Source organism: Oncorhynchus mykiss, chromosome 15 (assembly GCF_013265735.2).
Source record: "Oncorhynchus mykiss isolate Arlee chromosome 15, USDA_OmykA_1.1, whole genome shotgun sequence".
Lineage (NCBI taxonomy): Eukaryota > Metazoa > Chordata > Actinopteri > Salmoniformes > Salmonidae > Oncorhynchus > Oncorhynchus mykiss.
Window position 1 is genome coordinate 81,344,636 of NC_048579.1, and position 23,124 is coordinate 81,367,759.

The window sequence follows — 23,124 nt, forward strand, 5'->3', positions numbered from 1 at the left end:
TCTGAACCATATTACACCACCTTGTGGTCTCATCTGAACCATATTACACCACCTTGTCAATGTGCTGTGGTTTCATCTGAACCATATTACACCACCTTGTGGTTTCATCTGAACCATATTACACCACCTTGTGGTTTCATCTGAACCATATTACACCACCTTGTGGTCTCATCTGAACCATATTACACCACCTTGTCAATGTGCTGTGGTTTCAAGGTTTCTTGTCAGTTGTCTTTGCACCTGAGTGAGTTTGCGTTGGGAAAACTACAGTACAACACCTCACAACCGTGTTTTATTTCCATTTCCTCATGCAAGCAATTACTGGGAGAGTTGAACGAGGTAACTAAGCAACGTCTGCTTCATATTAGTACAGTGGATGGATTCTGTTGGCGATGATTGTAGGCGTGATCTGTTGTTTTTCATTATTATATATATTTTTTTACCCCTTTTTCTCCCTAATTTCGTGATATCTAATTGGTAGTTACAGTCTTGTCTCATCGCTGCAACTCGACTTGGGCCGTGCGTCCTCCGAAACACAACCCAACCAAGCCGCACTGCTTCTTGACAGAGCGCGCATACAACCCGGAAGCCAGCCACACCAATGTGTTGGAGGAAACACCGTACACCTGACAACCTTGGTTAGCGCGCACTGCACCCGGCCCGCCACAGGAGTCGCTAGTGCGCGATGAGACAAGGATATCCCAGCCGGTCAAAACCCTCCCCTAACCCAGACGACGCTGGGCCAATTGTGCGCCGCCCCATGGGTCTCCCGGTCGCGGCCGGCTGAGACAGAGCCTGGACTCAAACCCAGAATCTCTAGTGGCACAGCTAGCACTGCGATGCAGTGCCTTAGACCACTGCGCCACTCGGGAGGCCCAGGCTAGATTTGTTCTGAGTTCACCACTACAGTCTCCTCGTCTCTTCTCCTCCTCAGAAACAGCGGACAGACTACGTCCCCAAACCCATGGCCACCCCCATGCCCCCCATCCCCACGCCCCCCATCCCCACACCCCTCCCTCCTGCCCCGCCACGTCTCCCAACCCCTCCCCTGCCCCCCCCGGCCGAACCCCCCCGCCCCCCTCCCAGCACGGTGAGCAGACAGAGCAGCAACACCTCCAGCGACTCCGGAAGCATCCCAGCCAGCGTCACCATGCGAGACCACCCAAACCAGAGACCCCCGCCAGTCAACCGTAAGGCACACCTGTCTTCATGTAACTTTAGGAAAGGTTGTTGGGTGTCTGTGTACTGTACTGTCTAATGGGTGTCTGTGTATTGTACTGTCTAATGGGTGTCTGTGTACTGTAATGTCTAATGGGTGTCTGTGTACTGTACTGTCTAATGGGTGTCTGTGTACTGTACTGTCTAATGGGTGTCTGTGTACTGTACTGTCTAATGGGTGTCTGTGTACTGTACTGTCTAATGGGTGTCTGTGTACTGTACTGTCTAATGGGTGTCTGTGTACTGTACTGTCTAATGGGTGTGTGTACTGTACTGTCTAATGGGTGTCTGTGTACTGTACTGTCTAATGGGTGTCTGTGTACTGTACTGTCTAATGGGTGTCTGTGTACTGTAATGTCTAATGGGTGTCTGTGTACTGTACTGTCTAATGGGTGTCTGTGTACTGTACTGTCTAATGGGTGTCTGTGTACTGTACTGTCTAATGGGTGTCTGTGTACTGTACTGTCTAATGGGTGTCTGTGTACTGTACTGTCTAATGGGTGTCTGTGTACTGTACTGTCTAATGGGTGTCTGTGTACTGTACTGTCTAATGGGTGTCTGTGTACTGTACTGTCTAATGGGTGTCTGTGTACTGTAATGTCTAATGGGTGTCTGTGTACTGTACTGTCTAATGGGTGTCTGTGTACTGTACTGTCTAATGGGTGTCTGTGTACTGTACTGTCTAATGGGTGTCTGTGTACTGTACTGTCTAATGGGTGTCTGTGTACTGTACTGTCTAATGGGTGTCTGTGTACTGTACTGTCTAATGGGTGTCTGTGTACTGTACTGTCTAATGGGTGTCTGTGTACTGTACTGTCTAATGGGTGTGTGTACTGTACTGTCTAATGGGTGTCTGTGTACTGTACTGTCTAATGGGTGTCTGTGTACTGTACTGTCTAATAGGGATCAAATGGCTGTTGTTGGGTGTATGTGTACTGTAATGTCTCCTGGTGGCTGATGGTGGGCAGGGTTAATATCAGGAGTCTGGATTACTGTTAGGGTCAGGGGTCAGGGTTGGGGTTTAGGTGGTATGGTTAATGTTGTGTCCTGTAGGGAGGAGGGTCAGGGTTGGGGTTTAGGTGGTATGGTTAATGTTGTGTCCTGTAGGGAGGAGGGTCAGGGGTCAGGGTTGGGGTTTAGGTGGTATGGTTAATGTTGTGTCCTGTAGGGAGGAGGGTCAGGGGTCAGGGTTGGGGTTTAGGTGGTATGGTTAATGTTGTGTCCTGTAGGGAGGAGGGTCAGGGGTCAGGGTTGGGGTTTAGGTGGTATGGTTAATGTTGTGTCCTGTAGGGAGGAGGGTCAGGGGTCAGGGTTGGGGTTTAGGTGGTATGGTTAATGTTGTGTCCTGTAGGGAGGGAGGGTCAGGGGTCAGGGTTGGGGTTTAGGTGGTATGGTTAATGTTGTGTCCTGTAGGGAGGAAGTCCAACATGGAGGAGGGTCAGGAGTCAGGGTTGGGGTTTAGGTGGTATGGTTAATGTTGTGTCCTGTAGGGAGGAGGGTCAGGGGTCAGGGTTGGGGTTTAGGTGGTATGGTTAATGTTGTGTCCTGTAGGGAGGAAGTCCAACATGGAGGAGGGTCAGGGGTCAGGGTTGGGGTTTAGGTGGTATGGTTAATGTTGTGTCCTGTAGGGAGGAGGGTCAGGGGTCAGGGTTGGGGTTTAGGTGGTATGGTTAATGTTGTGTCCTGTAGGGAGGAAGTCCAACATGGAGGAGGGTCAGGGGTCAGGGTTGGGGTTTAGGTGGTATGGTTAATGTTGTGTCCTGTAGGGAGGAGGGTCAGGGGTCAGGGTTGGGGTTTAGGTGGTATGGTTAATGTTGTGTCCTGTAGGGAGGAGGGTCAGGGTTGGGGTTTAGGTGGTATGGTTAATGTTGTGTCCTGTAGGGAGGAGGGTCAGGGGTCAGGGTTGGGGTTTAGGTGGTATGGTTAATGTTGTGTCCTGTAGGGAGGAGGGTCAGGGGTCAGGGTTGGGGTTTAGGTGGTATGGTTAATGTTGTGTCCTGTAGGGAGGAGGGTCAGGGTTGGGGTTTAGGTGGTATGGTTAATGTTGTGTCCTGTAGGGAGGGGGGTCATGGGTCAGGGTTGGGGTTTAGGTGGTATGGTTAATGTTGTGTCCTGTAGGGAGGAAGTCCAACATGGAGGAGGTTCAGGACGAGTTGATGCACCGCCTCACGTTGGGTCGAAGCGCCAACAAGAAGTTTGCTGTTCCTGCTCGCAGCACCTCCCTCCCGTCCGTCAACATCACGTACGACTCCTCCCCTGACGAGGTCAAGGCCTGGCTGCAGCTGAAGGGGTTCAGCTCTGTGTACGTCATTTAACATACTCTACCGTTCAACAGTTTGGGGTCACTTAGAAATGTCCATGTTTTCCATGCAAACATACATGAAATTAGTTGCAAAATGAACAGGAAATATAGTCAAGATGTTGACAAGGTAATTGTGTCCTTCAAAACTTTGCTTTCGTCAAAGAATCCTCCATTTGCAGCAATTACAGCCTTGTAGACCTTTGGCGTTCTAGTTGTCAATTTGTTTTATCTGAAGAGATTTCACCCCATGCTTCCTGAAGCACCTCCCACCAGTTGGATTGCTCCCACAACAGCTCAATAGGGTTGAGATCCGGTGACTGTGCTGGCCACTCCATTATAGACAGAATACCAGCTGATTGATTCTTCCCTAAATAGTTCTTGCATGGTTTGGAGCTGTGTTTTGGATCATTGTCCTGTTGTAGGAGGAAATTGGCTCCAATTAAGCGCCGGGTATGACATGGCGTTGCAAAATGGAGTGATGGCCTTCCTTCTTTAAGATCCCTTTGACCCTGTACAAATCTCCCACTTTACCACCACCAAAGCAGCCCCAGACCATCACATTGCCTCCACCAGGCTTGACAGATGGTTCACTCCTCCATCATCTTTTCATTTTTTCTGCATCTCACGAATGTTCTTCTTTGTGATCCGAACACCTCAAACTTAGATTCTTAATATTTAATTTTTATTGGCCAGTCTGAGATGTGGCTTTTTCTTTGCAACTCTGACTAGAAGGCCAGCATCCCAGAGTCGCCTCTTCACTGTTGACATTGAGACTGGTGTTTTGCGGGTACTATTTAATGAAGTTGCCAGTTGAGGACTTGTGAGGCGTCTGTTTCTCAAACTAGACACTCTAATGTACTTGTCCTCTTGCTCAGTTGTGCACTGGGGCCTCCCACTCCTCTTTCTATTCTGGTTAGGGCCAGTTTGCGCTGTTCTGTGAAGGGAGTAGTACACATCGTTGTACGAGATCTTCAGTTTCTCGCATGGAATAGCCTTCATTTCTCAGAACAAGAATAGACTGATGAGTTTCAGAAGAAAGCTCTTTATTTCTGACCATTTTGAGCCTGTAATCTAACCCACAAATGCTGATGCTCCAGATACTTAACTAGTCTAAAGAAGGCCAGTTTTATTGCTTCTTTAATCAGGACAATAGTTTTCAGCTGTGCTAACGTAATTGCATGATTAGCCTTTTAAAATGATAAACGTGGATTAGCTAACACAACGTTCCATTGAAACAGAGGAGTGATGGTTGCTGATAATGGGCCTCTGTATGCCTATGTAGATATTCCATAAAAACATCTGCCGTTTCCAGTTTCAATAGTCATTTACAACATTAACAATGTCTTTACTGTGTTTCTGGTCAATTTGATGTTATTTTAATGGACCAAAATTCAACTTTCTTTCAGAAACAAGGACATTTCTAAGTGACCCCAAACATTTGAAGTGGTTATGTATGTAATATCATCTATATATCTATATGAGAACACATCCTATAGTATGGTATAGTACTGATACCTCCTCTCCTGACGAGTTCAAGGCCTGGCTACAGCTGAAGGGATTCAACTCGTTGTCACACTGGACATATAGAAATATTAGTTCTATCTGACTATGTGGAGTTGACTGCTGGTGTCCCCCAAGGTTCTATTCTGGGTCCTGTGCTTTTCACTATTTAAATGAATGAGCTCAACTCTGGTGTGGCTTATGTCTATTTCTATGGTGATGATGACTGCCGTACTCCTGTGCTACTACCCGTCTCTACAGTACCATTACCAGTCTGGGAGTGTTAACCGGAGCCCAGCTGTTCTCTCTCAATAAGGAGGAGCTGAAGACGGTGTGTCCAGACGACGGGGCCAGGGTCTTCAGTCAGGTGACCGTCCAGAAGGCTGCTCTGGAGGTGGGTAGTGCTTCTCCTCTTACTAAACCTGACAACACTGAGCCGGCTAACCCTGCAAGCTAGCTGATTAACACTGTTAGACCAGGGATAAAGATACAGTAGCTAGCTGGCTCAAGGCAGAGTGCAGAGTTAAATCTGAACGGCAGGCAGCCAATCATAGCTGCCTCAAGGCAGAGTGCAGGGTTAAACCTGAACGGCAGGCAGCCAATCATAGATGCCTCAAGGCAGAGTGCAGGGTTAAACCTGAACGTCAGGCAGCCAATCATAGCTGCCTCAAGGCAGAGTGCAGGGTTAAACCTGAATGGAAGGCAGCCAATCATAGCTGCCTCAAGGCAGAGTGCAGGATTAAACCTGAATGGAAGGCAGCCAATCGCTAACGTGTTTAGCTATCCAAAGTCGAGACTGTTGGGCTAAATGTTTGAACCCAGTGTTGCATTGTGGCTAGTGTAGTTCAGAGGATTCTACTGGCTGGGTGTCTGCTTTAGGGAATCTCTTCTTCTGAGTGTGTTTGATGTAACCACAAAACCTTGAATATCTTCTTCTGAGTGTGTTTGATGTAACCACAAAACCTTGAATCTCTTCTTCTGAGTGTGTTTGATGTAACCACAGTACCTGCAAACACCTGTGTACCTATAAACACCAGTGCTTTTTCTGCATTTTGATGCGTTACAGCCTTATTCTAAAATGGATTAAATTCATGTTTTTCCTCGTCAATCCACACACAATAACCCTTAATGACAAAGTGATAAAAAAGTTTAAAAAAAATTATTTTAGCAAATGTATTAAACATGCTTACCTTATTTACATAAGCATTCAGACCCTTTGCTATGAGACTCGAAGTTGAGCTCAGATTCATCCTGTTTCCATTGATGATCCTTGAGGTTTCTACAATTTGATTGGAGTCCACGAAACCAAGATTGAACTCTTTGGCCTGAATGCCAAGCGTCATGTCTGGAGGAAATCTGGCACCATCCCTACAGTGAATCATTTTGGTGGCAGCATCATGCTGTTGTCGTATCTACTATCATTAACTGAAGACTGATAGTTTTTTTATCAAATATTCTCTGTAATTAGTTACTATGCGATCAACTGATTAATCACGTAACTAATTAACTAGGAAGTCGGGGCACCAAGGAAAAATATTCAGATTACAAAGTTATCATTTCCTAAAATAAATTTTCAGATATTTTTCCTGATCAATTAGTCTTCGAATTAATGAATTATTTACTGTACCTCCCGTTAGTCTCATTCCAAACGTTGTAAATTGTTGGTTATCTGCACGAACCCAGTGTTCACTATGAGTCATCCATACACACGTTAGTCTCATTCCAAACGTCGTAAATTGCTGGTTATCTGCACGAAACCAGTCTTCACTATGAGTCATCCATACACACGTTAGTCTCATTCCAAACGTGGTAAATTGCTGGTTATCTGCACGAACCCAGTCTTCACTATGAGTCATCCATACATCAATTGTCTTAAATCATTTATTTATTACTAACTAAGTAATTCACAGAAATGCATAAACAAACAAGGTAAATGTAATGATAGGAGGATGTGCCCCTAGTGGGCTGAACCGACATGGCGGCTTGTGAGACAAAGGAGAAGTGGGGGTCGACTAAGAAGTCACTACAGAGTGATAATTATAACAATTGAAATGCTAATCCTTTACACATGAACGCTCACTCATTCAGGAACAATTGCAATCGATATATATATTTACGCTCAGTGTGTCGTATTGATCGCTGGTGAAAAGTCTTTCATTTGTAGAATTGTCCATCTCTCTCCCTCTCTCTCTCTGTCTTGGTTGGAGGGGATAGTTCAAAGTGACATTCATTATAGAATGGATGTTTCGGCGGTTGTCGTTCTTCGCGTTCAATGATACCGAATTCCTAGCTGCAGACTAGTAATTAATATCAAAGACTTGTTCTTATTCAGTCGGTATGGATAGTCGAAGAATTTAACCACGTGGTTAAAAGATTCAGCAACCTTTAGGCATCTCGTAATTGAGGTAAGCTCGGTCAAGGGTCAAGGGGTCTGAATACTTTCCGAATGCACTGTTTACAGGTACATACAGGTGTTTGCAGGTACATACAGGTGTTTACAGGTACATACAAGTGTTTGCAGGTACATACAGGTGTTTACAGGTACATACAAGTGTTTTCAGGTACGTACAGGTGTTTACAGGTACATACATGTATTTGCAGATACATACAGGTGTTTACAGGAGTTTGCAGGTATATACAGGTCTTTACAGGTGTTTACAGGTATTTGCAGGTACATACATGTATTTGCAGGTACATACAGGTACATACAGGTGTTTACAGGTACATACAGGTATTTGCAGGTACATACAGGTGTTTGCAGGTACATACAGGTGTCTGCATGTACATACAGGTGTTTACAGTTACATACAGGTATTTGCAGGTACATACAGGTGTTTGCAGGTACATACAGGTGTCTGCATGTACATACAGGTGTTTGCAGGTACATACAGGTGTTTGCAGGTACATACAGGTGTTTGCAGGTACATACAGGTCTTTGCAGGTACATACAGGTGTTTACAGGTACATACAGGTGTTTACATGTACATACAGGTGTTTACAGGTACATACAGGTGTTTGCAGGTACATACAGGTGTTTGCAGGTACATACAGGTGTTTACATGTACATACAGGTGTTTACATGTACATACAGGTGTTTACAGGTATATACAGGTGTTTACATGTACATACAGGTGTTTACAGGTACATACAGGTGTTTGCAGGTACATACAGGTGTTTACAGGTACATACAGGTCTTTGCAGGTACATACAGGTGTTTACAGGTATATACAGGTGTTTACAGGTACATACAGGTGTTTACAGGTATATACAGGTGTTTACAGGTATATACAGGTGTTTACAGGTACATACAGGCGTTTACAGGTATATACAGGTGTTTGCAGGTACATACAGGTGTTTACAGGTACATACAGCTATTTGCAGTTACATACAAGTCTTTGCAGGTACATACAGGTGTTTACAGGTACATACAGTTATTTGCAGTTACATACAGGTCTTTGCAGGTATATACAGGTGTTTACAGGTACATACAGGTCTTTGCAGTTACATACAGGTCTTTACAGGTACATACAGGTCTTTGCAGGTATATACAGGTCTTTGCAGTTACATACAGGTCTTTACAGGTACATACAGGTCTTTGCAGGTATATACAGGTGTTTACAGGTACATACAGGTCTTTGCAGGTATATACAGGTCTTTGCAGTTACATACAGGTCTTTGCAGGTACATACAGGTATTTGCAGGTATATACAGGTCTTTGCAGGTATATACAGGTCTTTGCAGTTACATACAGGTCTTTACAGGTACATACAGGTCTTTGCAGGTATATACAGGTCTTTGCAGGTATATACAGGTCTTTGCAGGTACATACAGGTATTTGCAGGTATATACAGGTCTTTGCAGGTATATACAGGTCTTTGCAGTTACATACAGGTCTTTACAGGTACATACAGGTCTTTGCAGGTATATACAGGTGTTTACAGGTACATACAGGTCTTTGCAGGTATATACAGGTCTTTGCAGTTACATACAGGTCTTTGCAGGTACATACAGGTATTTGCAGGTACATACATGTGTTTGCAGGTACATACAGCTGTTTTCAGGGGTACTTGCCGTTTTCATGCTCTTTAAAGCTTTGGCAAGGTGTGGTTTCTGTCTGGTCTCTGTCCTCCTGCAGGTCTTCTTCTGACCACTGCAGTCTTCAGACTCTAAACTCTCACTAAGGTATTGTTCCACTAGATCGGTTGTTCTAGGCTCTACTCTGTTGGCCAGCGTTCATGTAGTCACGGCTCTCTTCTGTTCAGGACTTCTGCACACCTGTCTCACTAGGCTAACACACCTCATTGGTCTGTGGACTTCTCCACACCTGTCTCACTAGGCTAACACACCTCACCGGTCTGTGTTCTAAATCCAATCCACCACTTAGACAATCCAGTGTGCAGGTCAATATAACATACAGTAGGTCTTGTATCAACTGCTCACATTGAAAAACAGTCTTAAGTTTGGATCAATATTTTCTCATACTTAAATAAGTATGATAACAGGCTGTTTTTCTAAATGTTGTGAAGCTGGCCAGCAGATGGAAACTAAAAACTGAGATTCCCCCTCCTAGATAACCACCATGGCTTTAAGAACCCTCCTCCTGGTCTCCTTCCTAGATAACCACCATGGCTTTAGGAACCCTCCTCCTGGTCTCCTTCCTAGATAACCACCATGGCTATATGAACCCTCCTCCTGGTCTCATTCCTAGATAACCACCATGGCTTTAAGAACCCTCCTCCCGGTCTCCTTCCTAGATAACCACCATGGCTTTAAGAACCCTCCTCCTGGTCTCCTTCCTAGATAACCACCATGGCTATACCCACCTCCTGGTCTCCTTCCTAGATAACCACCATGGCTTTAAGAACCCTCCTCCTGGTCTCCTTCCTAGATAACCACCATGGCTATACCCTCCTCCTGGTCTCCTTCCTAGATGACCACCATGGCTTTAAGAACCCTCCTCCTGGTCTCCTTCCTAGATAACCACCATGGCTATATGAACCCTCCTCCTGGTCTCCTTCCTAGATAACTACCATGGCTTTATGAACCCTCCTCCTGGTCTCCTTCCTAGATAACCACCATGGCTTTAAGAACCCTCCTCCCGGTCTCCTTCCTAGATAACCACCATGGCTTTATGAACCCTCCTCCTGGTCTCCTTCCTAGATAACCACCATGGCTTTATGAACCCTCCTCCTGGTCTCCTTCCTAGATAACCACCATGGCTTTAAGAACCCTCCTCCTGGTCTCCTTCCTAGATAACCACCATGGCTATACCCACCTCCTAGTCTCCTTCCTAGATAACCACCATGGCTTTATGAACCCTCCTCCTGGTCTCCTTCCTAGATAACCACCATGGCTTTATGAACCCTCCTCCTGGTCTCCTTCCTAGATAACCACCATGGCTTTATGAACCCTCCTCCTGGTCTCCTTCCTAGATAACCACCATGGCTTTATGAACCCTCCTCCTGGTCTCCTTCCTAGATAACCACCATGGCTATATGAACCCTCCTCCTGGTCTCCTTCCTAGATAACCACCATGGCTTTATGAACCCTCCTCCTGGTCTCCTTCCTAGATAACCACCATGGCTATACCCACCTCCCGGTCTCCTTCCTAGATAACCACCATGGCTTTAAGAACCCTCCTCCTGGTCTCCTTCCTAGATAACCACCATGGCTTTATGAACCCTCCTCCTGGTCTCCTTCCTAGATAACTACCATGGCTATACCCACCTCCTGGTCTCCTTCCTAGATAACCACCATGGCATTAAGAACCCTCCTCCTGGTCTCCTTCCTAGATAACCACCATGGCTTTAAGAACCCTCCTCCTGGTCTCCTTCCTAGATAACCACCATGGCTTTATGAACCCTCCTCCTGGTCTCCTTCCTAGATAACCACCATGGCTTTAAGAACCCTCCTCCTGGTCTCCTTCCTAGATAACCACCATGGCTTTATGAACCCACCTCCTGGTCTCCTTCCTAGATAACCACCATGGCTTTATGAACCCACCTCCTGGTCTCCTTCCTAGATAACCACCATGGCTTTATGAACCCTCCTCCTGGTCTCCTTCCTAGATAACCACCATGGCTATATGAACCCTCCTCCTGGTCTCCTTCCTAGATAACCACCATGGCTTTATGAACCCACCTCCTGGTCTCCTTCCTAGATAACCACCATGGCTATACCCACCTCCTGGTCTCCTTCCTAGATAACCACCATGGCTTTATGAACCCTCCTCCCGGTCTCCTCCTGGTCTCCTTCCTAGATAACCACCATGGCTTTAAGAACCCTCCTCCCGGTCTCCTTCCTAGATAACCACCATGGCTATACCCACCTCCTGGTCTCCTTCCTAGATAACCACCATGGCTATACCCACCTCCTGGTCTCCTTCCTAGATAACCACCATGGCTTTATGAACCCACCTCCTGGTCTCCTTCCTAGATAACCACCATGGCTTTATGAACCCTCCTCCTGGTCTCCTTCCTAGATAACCACCATGGCTATATGAACCCTCCTCCTGGTCTCCTTCCTAGATAACCACCATGGCTTTATGAACCCTCCTCCCGGTCTCCTTCCTAGATAACCACCATGGCTATACCCTCCTCCTGGTCTCCTTCCTAGATAACCACCATGGCTATACCCACCTCCTGGTCTCCTTCCTAGATAACCACCATGGCTTTAAGAACCCTCCTCCTGGTCTCCTTCCTAGATAACCACCATGGCTATATGAACCCTCCTTCCTAGATAACCACCATGGCTTTATGAACCCTCCTCCCGGTCTCCTCCTGTCTGTAAGCATTACCATCCCTCACCTCTCACCATGTAGCTCAGCCTGCACTGCCATGGAGAATCATATCATACCATATCACTACTAGACTGAACCGTTACCCTCTAACAGTTAACATCCTTCTCCATGACCTTATCACTACTAGACTGAACCGTTCCCAAGGCCAAGGGGAACTTTAACCCTGAACTGGAATATCAATTAGATGTCAGGTCTGTTTCTTCCTGAACTACAGTGTAATGTGTTATACTACTAAGGGAACTACAGGTCAGTTTATAACAGGTTGAGTGTTATACTACTAATGGAACTACAGGTCAGTTTATAACAGGTTGAGTGTAATACTACTAATGGAACTACAGGTCAGTTTAGAACAGGTTGAGTGTAATGTGTTATACTACTAATGTAACTACAGGTCAGTTTATAACAGGTTGAGTGTTATACTACTAATGGAACTACAGGTCAGTTTATAACAGGTTGAGGGAGTCTGCCTAAAGGAAATGTAGGTATTTGTGGATCATCTCTGAAAACACAAGGTTTACTCCAGTGCTGGTCCTGAGTACGATGTTGTCCGGCTGGTTCTCAGTCTAAAGGTCGGTAGGTCTGCAGGACAACAGCTCTCTCAGGCCAGAGCTAGCAAAGCCTATTGTCTGACCGGCCACAGGATTCTCCCACCAGACTGGCATCTACATTCACTAACAGTTTCCCTGTAGCAGCCCAGCTGGTGAGGCTTCTCCCCTGACGCTCATCTAGTGGATTTGTAGAGTTATAAACACTAGAATGGTTTCTAGAGGGACCTCACTACTGTTTTCAACTCTATGATTCAGCCCAGCTGGTGAGGCTTCTCCCCTGACGCTCATCTAGTGGATTTGTAGAGTTATAAACACTAGAATGGTTTCTAGAGAGACCTCACTACTGTTTTCAACTCTATGATTCAGCCCTGCTGGTGAGGCGTCTCCCCTGACGCTCATCTAGTGGATTTGTAGAGTTATAAACACTAGACTGGCTTCTAGAGGGACCCCACTACTGTTTTCAACTCTATGATTCAGCCCTGCTGGTGAGGCTTCTCCCCTGACGCTCATCTAGTGGATTCGTAGAGTTATAAACACTAGAATGGTTTCTAGAGAGACCTCACTACTGTTTTCAACTCTATGATTCAGCCCTGCTGGTGAGGCTTCTCCCCTGTTCTCTAGTGGATTTGTAGAGTTATAAACACTAGAATGGTTTCTAGAGAGACCTCACTACTGTTTTCAACTCTATGATTCAGCCCTGCTGTGATGAATACGGACATTATTTAGTTCCGTAGTGTTCCCCTGTGGGAGACATCTCTACTGACTCTAACCTCCTTTCTCTGATATCTCTTTCTCTCTCTATATCCCCCCTTTCTCTCCCTTTCTCTCTCTATATCCCCCCTCTCTCTCCTTTTCTCTCTCTATATCCCCCTCTATATCCCCCTTTCTCTCTATATATCCCCCCTCTCTCTCCTTTTCTCTCCCTATATCCCCTCTCTCTCTCCCCCTCTCTCCCTATATCCCCCTCCCTCCGTCCCCCTCTCTATCTCTCCCTATATCCCCCTCTCTCTCCCTCTCCCCCCTCCCTCCCTCCCTCCCTCCATCCCCCTCTCTATCTCTCCATATATCCCCCTCTCTCTCCCCCTCCCTCACTCCGTCCCCCTCTCTATCTCTCCCTATATCCCCCTCTCTCCCCCTCCCTCCCTCCGTCCCCCGCTCTATCTCTCCCTATATCCCCCTCTCTATCTCTCCCTATATCCTCCTCCCTCTCTCTCCCCCCTCCCTCTTTCACCCTCTCTCTCTCCCCCTCTCTCTATATCCCCCTCTCTCCCCTCCCCCTCTCTCTCTATATCCCCATCGCTCCATCCATCTCCCCCTCTCTCTCCCCCTCCCTCCCCTCCCCTCTCTCTCTCCCCTCCCCCTCCCTCCCTCCCTCCCTCCCCCTCTCTATCTCCCCCTCCAGAGGAGTTCAGGGTCAGAGCTGCAGGAGATCATGCGGAGGCGTCAGGAGAAGCTGTCGGTCACAGCCTGTGACTCAGGGGTGGGAGTCATTTGACGAGTGCAGCAGCCACTGAACCCTCCGGGCCTCGCCCACCTCCCTCATACCACGCCCCTTTACGTTGTCACGGTTTCTGTTTCCAGGACGCCACGGAGCGCGCTCAGTTCGCTGAGATCCTGAGACGACGTCAGCAGCTTCTGGAGCAGTCACCTTAGAAGCGAAGCAACACTAGACAGACAGACTGGAGGGTTCAACATGGACTACAGCACACAGAGTTAGCATCCCAACTGGGGATGTCTGATCACAATACCTGTGGATTTATACACTTACACTTAAATGAACTATTGTTTTTGATTCAAATGTGTCCGTTATGTCTTGCACAGGATGCTGGGAAAAATAGAAGGAGAAAATAGTTTCAACCTACACCTCATTGGGCCAGAGTTGTCCTAGTTACAGGTGGGGGTGGGGGGGGGGGGTGTAGGATAACACTGGACACAGAATGGATCAGGTGTGGTCTTGGGGGTGGGGGTAGGATAACACTGGACACAGAATGGATCAGGTGTGGTCTTGACCTACAGACGAAATAGAACCGACCAAAATAACCGTGGTCTGTGTATAGATTCTGATCTACAGTATTTCAGTTATGAATGATAAGCTGTTTATAATAACCAAATGTTGAATATAATCATTATTGTGTAAATCTTCTGGTTTACTGGTAAAGAGAATAATATTATATTTATGTATATATCCTCTTTTATGTTATGGTAATATGCCAAAATAGTAACTTGACATATAAATGACATTGGTCAAATGAATTTCAGATACAGGTGTTTAAGAGTGTAAAGATGTTTTCTCTCATAAGGTGCATCAGATCATTTTGACTGATTAACATTCTTCCATTTAATACACTCTGAATGACCTAAAATCCCATATCGGTCTTTCACAGTCAGGACAAACCAAGCTGTACAGGTCATATCGGTCTTTCACAGTCAGGACAAACCAAGCTGTACAGGTCATATCGGTCTTTCACAGTCAGGACAAACCAAGCTGTACAGGTCATATTGGTCTTTCACAGTCAGGACAAACCAAGCTGTACAGGTCATATTGGTCTTTCACAGTCAGGACAAACCAAGCTGTACAGGTCATATCGGTCTTTCACAGTCAGGACAAACCAAGCTGTACAGGTCATATTGGTCTTTCACAGTCAGGACAAACCAAGCTGAACAGGTCATATTGGCCTTTAACAGTCAGGCCAAACCAAGCTGTACAGTGCAGTAGGTTAATAGGAGGCCAAACCAAGCTGTACAGTGCAGTAGGTCAATAGGAGGCTAAACCAAGCTGTACAGTGCAGTAGGTCAATAGGAGGCCAAACCAAGCTGTACAGTGCAGTAGGTCAATAGGAGGCTAAACCAAGCTGTACAGTGCAGTAGGTTAATAGGAGGCCAAACAAAGCTGTACAGGTCATATCAGTCTTTCACAGTCAGGACAAACCAAGCTGTACAGGTCATATTGGTATTTCACAGTCAGGACAAACCAAGCTGTACAGGTCATATCGGTCTTTCACAGTCAGGACAAACCAAGCTGTACAGGTCATATCGGTCTTTCACAGTCAGGACAAACCAAGCTGTACAGGTCATATTGGTCTTTCACAGTTGGGACAAACCAAGCTGAACAGGTCATATTGGTCTTTCACAGTCAGGACAAACCAAGCTGTACAGGTCATATTGGTCTTTCACAGTCAGGACAAACCAAGCTGTACAGGTCATATTGGTCTTTCACAGTCAGGACAAACCAAGCTGAACAGGTCATATTGGTCTTTAACAGTCAGGCCAAACCAAGCTGTACAGTGCAGTAGGTCAATAGGAGGCCAAACCAAGCTGTACAGTGCAGTAGGTTAATAGGAGGCCAAACCAAGCTGTACAGTGCAGTAGGTCAATAGGAGGCCAAACCAAGCTGTACAGTGCAGTAGGTTAATAGGAGGCCAAACCAAGCTGTACAGTGCAGTAGGTCAATAGGAGGCTAAACCAAGCTGTACAGTGCAGTAGGTTAATAGGAGGCCAAACAAAGCTGTACAGTGCAGTAGGTCAATAGGAGGACAAACCAAGCTGTACAGTGCAGTAGGTTAATAGGAGGCCAAATAGGAAGCACCTAATGGTGTCCTGTAGGGCAGGCAGTGTGCACCTAATGGTGTCTGGAAGACAAGCAGTGAGCACCTAATGGTGTTCTGGAAGACAAGCAGTGAGCACCTAATGGTGTTCTGGAAGACAGGCAGTGAGCACCTAATGGTGTTCTGGAAGACAAGCAGTGAGCACCTAATGGTGTTCTGGAAGACAAGCAGTGAGCACCTAATGGTGTTCTGGAAGACAAGCAGTGAGCACCTAATGGTGTTCTGGAAGACAAGCAGTGAGCACCTAATGGTGTTCTGGAAGACAAGCAGTGAGCACCTAATGGTGTTCTGGAAGACAAGCAGTGAGCACCTAATGGTGTTCTGGAAGACAGGCAGTGAGCACCTAATGGTGTTCTGGAAGACAAGCAGTGAGCACCTAATGGTGTCTGGAAGACAAGCAGTGAGCACCTAATGGTGTCTGGAAGACAGGCAGTGATCACCTAATGGTGTCTGGAAGACAAGCAGTGATCACCTAATGGTGTCTGGAAGACAGGCAGTGATCACCTAATGGTGTCTGGAAGACAAGCAGTGAGCACCTAATGGTGTCTGGAAGACAAGCAGTGAGCACCTAATGGTGTTCTGGAAGACAGGCAGTGAGCACCTAATGGTGTCTGGAAGACAAGCAGTGAGCACCTAATGGTGTCTGGAAGACAAGCAGTGAGCACCTAATGGTGTCTGGAAGACAAGCAGTGAGCACCTAATGGTGTCTGGAAGACAAGCAGTGAGCACCTAATGGTGTCTGGAAGACAAGCAGTGAGCACCTAATGGTGTTCTGGAAGACAAGCATTGAGCACCTAATGGTGTCTGGAAGACAAGCAGTGATCACCTAATGGTGTCTGGAAGACAAGCAGTGAGCACCTAATGGTGTCTGGAAGACAAGCAGTGAGCACCTAATGGTGTCTGGAAGACAAGCAGTGATCACCTAATGGTGTTCTGGAAGACAAGCAGTGAGCACCTAATGGTGACTGGAAGACAAGCAGTGAGCACCTAATGGTGTTCTGGAAGACAAGCAGTGATCACCTAATGGTGTCTGGAAGACAAGCAGTGATCACCTAATGGTGTCTGGAAGACAAGCAGTGAGCACCTAATGGTGTTCTGGAAGACAAGCAGTGATCACCTAATGGTGTCTGGAAGACAAGCAGTGATCACCTAATGGTGTTCTGGAAGACAAGCAGTGATCATCTAATGGTGTTCTGGAAGACAAGCAGTGATCGCCTAATGGTGTCTGGAAGACAAGCAGTGATCACCTAATGGTGTCTGGAAGACAAGCAGTGATCACCTAATGGTGTTCTGGAAGACAAGCAGTGATCACCTAATGGTGTCTGGAAGACAAGCAGTGATCACCTAATGGTGTCTGGAAGACAAGCAGTGAGCACCTAATGGTGTCTGGAAGACAGGCAGTGAGCACCTAATGGTGTCTGGAAGACAAGCAGTGAGCACCTAATGGTGTCTGGAAGACAAGCAGTGATCACCTAATGGTGTTCTGGAAGACAAGCAGTGAGCACCTAATGGTGTCTGGAAGACAAGCATTGAGCACCTAATGGTGTCTGGAAGACAGGCAGTGAGCACCTAATGGTGTTCTGGAAGACAAGCAGTGATCACCTAATGGTGTCTGGAAGACAAGCAGTGAGCACCTAATGGTGTCTGGAAGACAGCCAGTGAGCACCTAATGGTGTCTGGAAGACAGGCAGTGAGCACCTAATGGTGTTCTGGAAGACAAGCAGTGATCACCTAATGGTGTCTGGAAGACAAGCAGTGAGCACCTAATGGTGTTCTGGAAGACACGCAGTGAGCACCTAATGGTGTCTGGAAGACAAGCAGTGATCACCTAATGGTGTCTGGAAGACAAGCAGTGATCACCTAATGGTGTCTGGAAGACAAGCAGTGATCACCTAATGGTGTCTGGAAGACAAGCAGTGAGCACCTAATGGTGTTCTGGAAGACACGCAGTGAGCACCTAATGGTGTTCTGGAAGACAAGCAGTGAGCACCTAATGGTGTTCTGGAAGACAAGCAGTGAGCACCTAATGGTGTCTGGAAGACAAGCAGTGATCACCTAATGGTGTTCTGGAAGACAAGCAGTGATCACCTAATGGTGTTCTGGAAGACAAGCAGTGAGCACCTAATGGTGTCTGGAAGACACGCAGTGAGCACCTAATGGTGTTCTGGAAGACAAGCAGTGAGCACCTAATGGTGTTCTGGAAGACAAGCAGTGAGCACCTAATGGTGTTCTGGAAGACAACCCATGATAGTTTAGATCTCCCCTAACAACCCATGATAGTTGTTGTATCTTTAGATCTCCCCTAACAACCCATGATAGTTGTTGTATCTTTAGATCTCCCCTAACAACCCATGATAGTTGTTGTATCTTTAGATCTCCCATTTTTCTACATTTCTATTGGATATTTCCATCTGTAATGTGGTTCCTTACCACGAACGGGCCAGCAGCAGTCTAATGGATATTTCCATCTGTAATGTGGTTCCTTACCACGAACGGGCCAGCAGCAGTCTAATGGATATTTCCATCTGTAATGCGGTTCCTTACCACGAACGGGCCAGCAGCAGTCTGCAGTCTAATGGATATTTCCATCTGTAATGTGGTTCCTTACCACGAACGGGCCAGCAGCAGTCTGCAGTCTAATGGATATTTCCATCTGTAATGTGGTTCCTTACCACGAACGGGCCAGCAGCAGTCTACAGTCTAATGGATATTTCCATCTGTAATGTGGTTCCTTACCACGAACGGGCCAGCAGCAGTCTACAGTCTAATGGATATTTCCATCTGTAACATGAAACCATTCACATGTACAGTGTGCATTTTAGAACAGTCTTTTTTCCCCACAAATGACATGTTGTAACATTTGCACTGTTCTAGGTCTACCGCCATGTGCACATTGCTGCACTTAAAATGTGAAGAAACAACAGTTTATCTACATTGTAATGCTAAACATTCTGATCTGTTCAGGCTTATTCATTGATGCAGCGTATACCTCCACTACACTACTTTGATACGCATCCTGGGGATTAAGAGGTGTGTAAACGCAATGCCCACTGGGAAATAAGTGGGAATCTGGGGGATTCCTGAGTATACCTCCACTGCACCACTGACTATAGTTCTATCTTGTGGCACACTAGTCAGATCAATGTAGCTAATCATGTCTACACAGGTGAGTTCACAGGTTAATTATGTCTACACAGGTGAGTTAACAGGTTAATCATGTCTACACATGAGTTAAGAGTTAACAGGTTGTAAACTAACATAACAGTCAATAGCTTTATCTGTATGTCTGTATGCATAGTCTAAAATCATCTCTAAAATAATTCATTATCAGAGCTGAGTTTAGTATATTAGAGGAAGACCTGGCCAAGCATGTAGGTGACCTACCTAGCTGACCTCTAGACTTACCTAGCTGACCTCTAGACTTACCTAGCTGACCTCTAGACATGTTTAGTAGGTGACCTACCTAGCTGACCTCTAGACATGTTTAGTAGGTGACCTCCCTAGCTGACCTCTAGACTTACCTAGCTGACCTCTAGACTTACCTAACTGACCTCTAGACTTACCTAGCTGACCTCTAGACCTACCTAGCTGATCTCTAGACATGTTTAGTAGGTGACCTACCTAGCTGACCTCTAGACCTACCTAGCTGACCTCTAGACATGTTTAGTAGGTGACCTACCTAGCTGACCTCTAGACTTACCTAGCTGACCTCTAGACATGTTTAGTAGGTGACCTACCTAGCTGACCTCTAGACATGTTTAGTAGGTGACCTACCTAGCTGACCTCTAGACATGTTTAGTAGGTGACCTCCCTAGCTGACCTCTAGACATGTTTAGTGGGTGACCTACCTAGCTGACCTCTAGACATGCTTAGTAGGTGACCTACCTAGCTGACCTCTAGACTTACCTAGCTGACCTCTAGACATTATTAGTAGGTGACCTCCCTAGCTGACTTCTAGACATGTTTAGTAGGTGACCTACCTAGCTGACCTCTAGACATGTTTAGTAGGTGACATACCTAGCTGACCTCTAGACATGTTTAGTAGGTGACCTCCCTAGCTGACCTCTAGACATGTTTAGTAGGTGACCTATCTAGCTGACCTCTAGACATGTTTAGTAGGTGACCTACCTAGCTGACCTCTAGACATGTTTAGTAGGTGACCTACCTAGCTGACCTCTAGACATGTTTAGTAGGTGACCTACCTAGCTGACCTCTAGACATGTTTAGTAGGTGACCTACCTAGCTGACCTCTAGACATGTTTACTAGGTGACCTACCTAGCTGACCTCTAGACATGTTTAGTAGGTGACCTACCTAGCTGACCTCTAGACATGTTTAGTAGGTGACCTACCTAGCTGACCTCTAGACTTACCTAGCTGACCTCTAGACATGTTTAGTAGGTGACCTCCCTAGCTGACCTCTAGACATGTTTAGTGGGTGACCTACCTAGCTGACCTCTAGACATGTTTAGTAGGTGACCTACCTAGCTGACCTCTAGACTTACCTAGCTGACCTCTAGACATGTTTAGTAGGTGACCTCCCTAGCTGACTTCTAGACATGTTTAGTAGGTGACCTACCTAGCTGACCTCTAGACATGTTTAGTAGGTGACCTACCTAGCTGACCTCTAGACATGTTTAGTAGGTGACCTCCCTAGCTGACCTCTAGACCTACCTAGCTGACCTCTAGACATGTTTAGTAGGTGACCTACCTAGCTGACCTCTAGACTTACCTAGCTGACCTCTAGACATGTTTAGTAGGTGACCTCCCTAGCTGACTTCTAGACATGTTTAGTAGGTGACCTACCTAGCTGACCTCTAGACATGTTTAGTAGGTGACCTACCTAGCTGACCTCTAGACATGTTTAGTAGGTGACCTACCTAGCTGACCTCTAGACATGTTTAGTAGGTGACCTCCTTAGCTGACCTCTAGACTTACCTAGCTGACCTCTAGACATGTTTAGTAGGTGACCTCCCTAGCTGACCTCTAGACATGTTTAGTAGGTGACCTACCTAGCTGATCTCTAGACTTACCTTGCTGACCTCTAGACTTACCTAGCTGACCTCTAGACATGTTTAGTAGGTGACCTACCTAGCTGACCTCTAGACCTACCTAGCTGACCTCTAGACATGTTTAGTAGGTGACCTCCCTAGCTGACCTCTAGACATGTTTAGTAGGTGACCTACCTAGCTGACCTCTAGACTTACCTAGCTGACCTCTAGACATGTTTAGTAGGTGACCTACCTAGCTGACCTCTAGACATGTTTATTAGGTGACCTACCTAGCTGACCTCTAGACCTACCTAGCTGACCTCTAGACATGTTTAGTAGGTGACCTACCTAGCTGACCTCTAGACTTACCTAGCTGACCTCTAGACTTACCTAGCTGACCTCTAGACATGTTTAGTAGGTGACCTACCTAGCTGACCTCTAGACATGTTTAGTAGGTGACATACCTAGCTGACCTCTAGACATGTTTAGTAGGTGACCTCCCTAGCTGACCTCTAGACATGTTTAGTAGGTGACCTCCCTAGCTGACTTCTAGACATGTTTAGTAGGTGACCTACCTAGCTGACCTCTAGACATGTTTAGTAGGTGACCTACCTAGCTGACCTCTAGACATGTTTAGTAGGTGACCTCCCTAGCTGACCTCTAGACCTACCTAACTGACCTCTAGACATGTTTAGTAGGTGACCTACCTAGCTGACCTCTAGACTTACCTAGCTGACCTCTAGACATGTTTAGTAGGTGACCTCCCTAGCTGACTTCTAGACATGTTTAGTAGGTGACCTACCTAGCTGACCTCTAGACATGTTTAGTAGGTGACCTACCTAGCTGACCTCTAGACATGTTTAGTAGGTGACCTACCTAGCTGACCTCTAGACATGTTTAGTAGGTGACCTCCTTAGCTGACCTCTAGACTTACCTAGCTGACCTCTAGACATGTTTAGTAGGTGACCTCCCTAGCTGACCTCTAGACATGTTTAGTAGGTGACCTACCTAGCTGATCTCTAGACTTACCTAGCTGACCTCTAGACTTACCTAGCTGACCTCTAGACATGTTTAGTAGGTGACCTACCTAGCTGACCTCTAGACCTACCTAGCTGACCTCTAGACATGTTTAGTAGGTGACCTCCCTAGCTGACCTCTAGACATGTTTAGTAGGTGACCTACCTAGCTGACCTCTAGACTTACCTAGCTGACCTCTAGACATGTTTAGTAGGTGACCTACCTAGCTGACCTCTAGACATGTTTATTAGGTGACCTACCTAGCTGACCTCTAGACCTACCTAGCTGACCTCTAGACATGTTTAGTAGGTGACCTACCTAGCTGACCTCTAGACTTACCTAGCTGACCTCTAGACTTACCTAGCTGACCTCTAGACATGTTTAGTAGGTGACCTACCTAGCTGACCTCTAGACATGTTTAGTAGGTGACCTACCTAGCTGACCTCTAGACATGTTTAGTAGGTGACCTCCCTAGCTGACCTCTAGACATGTTTAGTAGGTGACCTATCTAGCTGACCTCTAGACATGTTTAGTAGGTGACCTACCTAGCTGACCTCTAGACATGTTTAGTAGGTGACCTACCTAGCTGACCTCTAGACATGTTTAGTAGGTGACCTACCTAGCTGACCTCTAGACATGTTTAGTAGGTGACCTACCTAGCTGACCTCTAGACATGTTTAGTAGGTGACCTACCTAGCTGACCTCTAGACATGTTTACTAGGTGACCTACCTAGCTGACCTCTAGACATGTTTAGTAGGTGACCTACCTAGCTGACCTCTAGACCTACCTAGCTGACCTCTAGACATGTTTAGTAGGTGACCTACCTAGCTGACCTCTAGACATGTTTAGTAGGTGACCTCCCTAGCTGACCTCTAGACATGTTTAGTAGGTGACCTACCTAGCTGACCTCTAGACTTACCTAGCTGACCTCTAGACATGTTTAGTAGGTGACCTACCTAGCTGACCTCTAGACATGTTTATTAGGTGACCTACCTAGCTGACCTCTAGACCTACCTAGCTGACCTCTAGACATGTTTAGTAGGTGACCTACCTAGCTGACCTCTAGACTTACCTAGCTGACCTCTAGACTTACCTAGCTGACCTCTAGACATGTTTAGTAGGTGACCTACCTAGCTGACCTCTAG

General features: G+C 46.3%; 1 protein-coding gene across 1 annotated transcript in view; it reads left to right on the plus strand.

Moving 5' to 3' along the window:
- LOC110518769 (epidermal growth factor receptor kinase substrate 8-like) overlaps positions 1-14,274 on the plus strand; it is a 153,782-nt gene extending 139,508 nt beyond the window's left edge. The window contains 5 exon segments of the mRNA XM_036945523.1: positions 935-1,190; positions 3,337-3,520; positions 5,282-5,414; positions 13,770-13,850; positions 13,852-14,274. Coding sequence (XP_036801418.1) covers positions 935-1,190; positions 3,337-3,520; positions 5,282-5,414; positions 13,770-13,850; positions 13,852-13,881 — 684 coding nt within the window. The 3' untranslated portion in view covers positions 13,882-14,274.
- Positions 14,275-23,124: the final 8,850 nt, after the last annotated feature.